This window comes from Cryptomeria japonica, chromosome 1 (genome assembly GCF_030272615.1).
Source record: "Cryptomeria japonica chromosome 1, Sugi_1.0, whole genome shotgun sequence".
NCBI lineage: Eukaryota > Viridiplantae > Streptophyta > Pinopsida > Cupressales > Cupressaceae > Cryptomeria > Cryptomeria japonica.
This window is the reverse complement of record NC_081405.1, coordinates 703361210-703367266: the sequence shown is the minus strand read 5'-3', so window position 1 is coordinate 703367266 and position 6057 is coordinate 703361210. Positions and strand designations below refer to the sequence as shown.

At 36.1% G+C, this 6057-nt stretch overlaps 1 protein-coding gene across 1 annotated transcript; it reads right to left on the bottom strand.

The window, feature by feature from the left end:
* Positions 1-1316: 1316 nt before the first annotated feature.
* LOC131858649 (ankyrin repeat-containing protein At5g02620-like) lies at positions 1317-4076 on the bottom strand. Its single transcript, XM_059211954.1, has 3 exons — positions 3581-4076; positions 2577-3124; positions 1317-2316 (listed from the first exon to the last, which is right to left on the bottom strand). Exons 1-3 carry the CDS (start codon positions 4074-4076, stop codon positions 2284-2286), a joined length of 1077 nt encoding a protein of 358 aa, XP_059067937.1. The 3' UTR covers positions 1317-2283.
* Between the last annotated feature and the right edge of the window lie 1981 nt (positions 4077-6057).

Below are 6057 nucleotides of genomic sequence, written 5' to 3'. Positions count from 1 at the left end.
ATATTACAACTATAGGAAGAGATACAACATCAATATCAATGATGAATGGGTGGAAATGATATCAATATTCTAATCACTTTAAATAAAATAAAACCAACACAAGAGGTTCACAAAAATAAAGATTAAATTCACTAACTCAAACTAGCCAAGTAGACACATGTGATACAATGTACTATTAGCACATACATCAATAAAAAACTATAATAGAGAGAAAACAATAAAATATATTTTTCATTAAATTCATTAAAAAAGTTGGAGAAATGAGTTAGATTCATTAAAAAGAAGGACATAACCAATTTCCATCCTTAAATCTATGTAACATTCTTTTCTTCAATAAAATTCACAAGTAAAGAGAAAGATTAGGCACAAAACTATAAAGCCTACTCATTGAATCATAAGTTAGAAGGTACGGAGAGAGAGAGAACAATATCTATTCATTTCACTAACCAATCTCATTCAAGAAAGATGAGAGATAATATGATTATCTACCATATATAAGGAGGTTTAGTTATCAACCTAAAATATAAATCATTTATTAAATATGCTACAAAATTATCCCAATGCACACATAAGCACATGTTCCATTTTGTAGTAGAAAGAAGAAAAATCAATCTATCAATTGATTTTTCTTATTGATTCTTCCAACATTACAAAGAGAATTAGAAAGAGATAGAACTCAAATTCTTTCATAATGCACTCAAACTAAAGCTATCATTTCATAATGGCATTCTATCATGGACATAGGAGTAAGAATCTCCATTACAAGATAAATATTGGGAAAAAGAAACTGAAAAAGTAGAACAATCGATTGACTACAATTGAGTTGATAGTTATATAAAGAGTCTAAGATTGTGAATCTAGCTTCAGAGTATGAGGTCAACTTTTATAAAGTAGAAGATTAATATAAGATTGGAGATATTCTTAAGATAAAGAAATAACATTTTGAAAATATAAAATAATCTAGAGTCATTTTAAAGATAGAAATGTAATATAATCTAGAATCATCATCAAAACCTCACATTCGAGTGAACCCTACCTTATTTATTTCCGAATATAAATTAATTACAAATTTGTTTTTCCTTTTAAAATTTAAAACCGTAAAAAAATTAACAAAAATAATTATTGACAAGAGATCTGATGTTCAACTTGAAACATACAAATATCACCCGAACTCGAAATATGCAAGCATCTAGTTTATGTACATAACACAAATCTACACAATTTGTAATCTTGAAGCCATACAATCGTCTAAAACTAATAAAAATATACAAACATCTAATTTATGTATGTAACACAAATCTACACAATTTGTAATCTTGAAACCATAAACAATCCCAGTCATATAGAAAAATAAAATGCTGGACCATTGCATAGGGGGGAAAGCGGCGAAGTGTTTCAATGACTTGCAGAAGGAACTTTTTCAGACCTCACTAAACTCTACCGAGGGCACTTTATCGTCGTTTCTGACAGCCATATGTTTATCAAGGCAGGTCAAGTACAAGATTTCAAGCCACTTGCTTTTTCAGCAGCGCATCTTGCCCAAGAGCCCCGATCTTTCTAGTTTTATCCATACGCTCTCCGCCAAACGCTCAACTCCATAAGGAATTACACCATTCAGGTGGTTGAATCTGGCCTTGTTCACGAAATACATTGCAAGCATGTAGGATAAAGTCAAACTACCACAACAGAAGATGAACAAGAAGGTCCCGAGGACGATCCAGCCCAGATTGTAAGCCTTGCGATTAAGCATGGCATACACTGCGGCGATGAAACCAAAGGCCGTAAAGGCAAAGGTAGCACAAGCCAATACGTTAGTGACACAGATGAACAATAGCTTATCTCTCGTGGAAAGAGGTGAACTAATCTGCCATATGAGCACCACGAGGAGGGACAGAAAGAATGCCGCACAATGAAAAATGAGAAAAAGCTTATAGGAGTCTAATCCAAGCAGAATCGGCGAGCCTAAACTGTCCTCTGACTCTCCTTGCTTTACGTCCGTCACGAAACCACCCGGAACGGTGAAGGCTGCCGTAAATGACAATGTGGCTAACAACACTGCCACCACTAATTCTGTGCTGCGCCTGGCGTCAAATGTTTTGCTCAACATCTCCATGGAAAGCTCGTGTTTCTCTGCGCTCACCTTTGGAGCACTGTACAGGAAAGGCTTGCGCTTCGAAGGATAGCTAGGCAGCACTGAAATTATCTTATAGGATTCGTGGTACTCTGTGTCTTCTCTCACAATGTCGAGGGCCGTCATGCCTTCGTTGTTAACGGCAAGCCTGTTTATCCCCTTATACCCAGCAAAGATTTCACCATCTACAAAATGCGCAATCAAATTCAATAAATTAAAATTGATGCTCCATTGGAAATAATCATGCTTAAGGATTTCTGCACCAGAAGTTCCTATCTACAGTGGAATTACTTTAATTAATTTGACTGCTTTTAACCTATTTCAGCAGTTCACGAAACCAGGTTAGCAAATCTAACACAAACCCAAAACGTATACTTGAACACACAATAACAGGTTCCAGGAAACATCTTCAGTGGCCAACGAAGATTCGTATAGAAAGACTTACATTGAAGTGTTTCTTCCTCGCTGCAATATGTAGGGGTGTGTCTCCTTTAGTTATCTTTGAAAACTGATATCTATGTAGGGGTGTGTCTCCTTTAGTTATCTTTGAAAACTGATATTTTTTCCCAGCCGGATTTTTTCTTTTGCCACTTTGTAGGGGCTTTTTCTTCGGAGGCTTGTCAAGTCCCCGGTTCACCAGTTCCGACAGGGCTACTGTTTCTCTCAAATAATCAACAATTCGCACTTGTCTAACTTGGGCAGCTAAGTGTAGCACATTCATTCCACAACTATTTGGTATTTCGATGGCATCCGGTCTCGTCTTTATCAACACTTTTAGTGCTTCCAGATGCCCCAATTTCGCTGCTATACAAAGCGGTGATTCTTTGTTGTTATTAACATAGTAGCAAAGCTGGGGCTCAATCTCTAATAACCGCTTTATTATATGCACATCGTTTCTGCCAACAGCTATATGCAAGGCTGTATCTCCATCTTTGTACTTCTCATGGATTAAATCTTTTGCATATGGTAACTTTAGTATACGACCCACCAAATCTGTAAAAGAGGCGTTCGAAATCATTGGCTTGAACTAGATACGATAATGTTCAAGAATGGCTGAGGGTAAGGAATGCCTAGTTTACCTTTGTCGAAGCGATACAAACCTCAAGTAAAATATGAACATAAAACGGCTGTAATCCCCCAGAAACAAAAAATTAACATACGAAAAATGAAACCATTGAGCGTCATAACTTGTATAAAACCAAGCAGTATAAATACAATACATAAGAAAGCTAACTGCAAAGAGATTAAAGATCTAGTAATATACTACGAACAATACAAGAAAACAACTTTAAAAAACTAAAAACCAGTTGATAATGAGGTTTTAACAATTTGCTTGTTAGATCGGGTTACAACTAGAAACACTAATTAAAGAAATTCCTATTCCAAGGTAGCATTGTATCGACAATCTTAACTAAATATTTCATAAACGAATAGGCGAAGAAATCCTACCCTGAAAAAGAGAATGATCTGAATCTCCTCTGGTTATTGCAACATATAAACAGGTTCTCTCTTCCGATGTCTTTTGCCGTAGACTTGACGGACATGCGTCAAACAGTGCCTTCACTGTGGCTAAATCATCGCTTTCGTAGGCTTTAAACAGAGCTGTTTCATTAAGCTTGTTGCGGACATCGACACCACTTTGTGGTTGTTGGAGTAGAGCCTTGACGACATCAGAGAAACCTCCCTGAGCAGCCAAGTGCAGCGCAGTAATTCCTCGGGCATTGGTCTCCTTAACAAGTGGAGGATTGAGTTTCAAGAGCTGTTGAACGACTTGTAGATTTCCTACACTAGCAGCTAAATGTAGAAGGTTGTTTGCCCCTCCAAAAGTAGTACTCTTGAGAGCGTCTTTATGTTCGGAAAATTCAATTTCTGTTCCAGGGTGAACGGCGGCAATGTACGCATCGCGATCGATCCCTTCGCTGGGTTGTCCAGATTTATCTTCCATGGCAAATTTCTGCCTTTTGCCTTCAACACTATCCAACGCTCTACTTTATAACGTCATTAAATAATTCGACTAAACGTATGATATCGTGTCTACGTAAGAGAATACGTGGCCTCAGTTCAAAGACGCGAGAAAAATGGACATAGCCGTCATAAAGAAGTGGAAAATGACCGAGAGGAGATTTCTTCGAGGACATTAATCCCATGGCTACGACACTCGCAGAAGAACTGCACAGTTACCGTGATTGATCGCTTTCTTTCGCTGTCCACGGTCAGTTGCCATTAATTTCTTTTTCGTGGTTAATTTATTTGTTGTTTTAAACATGGGCAAGGTGTAACTTTCATATGATTATTTATTTGTTGATTATTTACTCCTAATGTTTTCTGAATGCATATTGACTTACATATGTCCAACTGTTTCGCGCGAAGTGGGGCTAGGATTCAGTGGGTGTATTAAAAAAGACAAAAATGGAAATTGATAAACGCGTGACGTAAAGGGGTCCTTAAATGACTGGTGGTTGTGTGATACAAGTGATGGCCTAACATGACAATGGGAATATGATCCAATTTTAACCTTTGAATCATCTATGTTGAATTCAATGAACATAAGTTCTGAATACGTACTAATATGAAGTGGTGAGTGTAGGAGAGTGATTTAGAGTGTGCAGGTTTGAACTCTTTATCTCTCTTTTTTTTTTTTAAGGTGTTTATAATTGGACAAAATAGTGAAGAAAGGTATTTTGAGTGGGGGAGGGCATTCAGTAGTCATCGTATAGATTACTTTGCATGTATGTATATAGCATATTATAGGACCTTTATTTTTTAAGAAATATGAAGTAGACTCTTATCTATTTGCAAATAATGTTTGGAGGTGTGATTCATCATGCAATTTGCTAAATTAGCATTCCTAGTGAAAAGTGTTCTCAAATGACCTTTTAAATGTTCAACCAAAACATAAGGATTTCATAGTTGAACATTAAAATATCATTTGTTCTATTTTTCTTCTAAATTTAACTTATTGAACACCTAATTGATTCCAATACTTTATAATCACCATTCTTATTGTTATATCTTACCCTTACATTTAACAAAAAGGGTCCAATAATTGAACATTTGTAATATGATTTGTGTTTAAAAAATATAATTTTTTTATCTTCAAAATGAGTTGTATACAACATGGCTATAATGGGACCTATTTTAATTATAGTCTGTATTTTTCAATACATATTTTAAATTGTTTTATCTACCCTCTAAAATATTAATACCTAACCTAATTTGTTACACACTAGAATCTACATTATTAGTATCTTACTATAAAATTATTTCACTTTATAACCTAAAATGATGATTCTTAGCCCTAAAATTCTACACCTTCAAAATCTAAAATATATTAAATTTATAATCTAGCATGATAATTTGTATTCTTTGTCTTCGGACATGTAGTATCGTGGTTTAAACACTTCATTGGTGAAGTGGCCACCAAGGTTCAAATCCCTGCTAGACCATTGTGCTCGCAAGGCCTTGTACCTTTGCTGGGCCATTTTGCTCGTGGATTTGAACAAGTGAAGTGTGGGGATGAGGTCCCTCGTTTGTGGCCTCACCGGTTCATAGCTATGGGTCAAAAAGCATTCACGTGGAGCCGGAGGGCGTGTTGTGCCAACGTCACCGGTCACGTTAAAAATTTTGCCAGGCATTTTTTTTTTTAAAAGAAAAAAGAAAAGAAGATAATTCTTATTCTTTAAATACTATACTTCTTACATCTAACATTCTACAACCTATAGCCTTATTCACATTGCCTATGAATCACTCTTTGTCTTTATTATTGGGGGAACAACTTCCTCATGGGCGAAAGCACAATGTTGTGTCGCACTTGAGGCCAACTAAATGACTTCGGCTCAAATGAGTTTGGTCAAAATAAGTTCGGCTGAAATAAGTTCAGTCGAACCCATTTGGCGGTTGCGTGGTGCCAAATAGTGTATGCGTGG

Coding starts and splice junctions, on each gene's coding strand:
- LOC131858649 (XM_059211954.1), bottom strand. CDS start 4,076: ATGGAAGATAAATCTGGACAACCCAGCGAAGGGATCGATCGCGATGCG. Junction 3,125..3,580: donor AGATCATTCTCTTTTTCAGG/GTAGGATTTCTT, acceptor CCTCTTTTACAG/ATTTGGTGGGTCGTATACTA. Junction 2,317..2,576: donor CGAGGAAGAAACACTTCAAT/GTAAGTCTTTCT, acceptor CGCATTTTGTAG/ATGGTGAAATCTTTGCTGGG.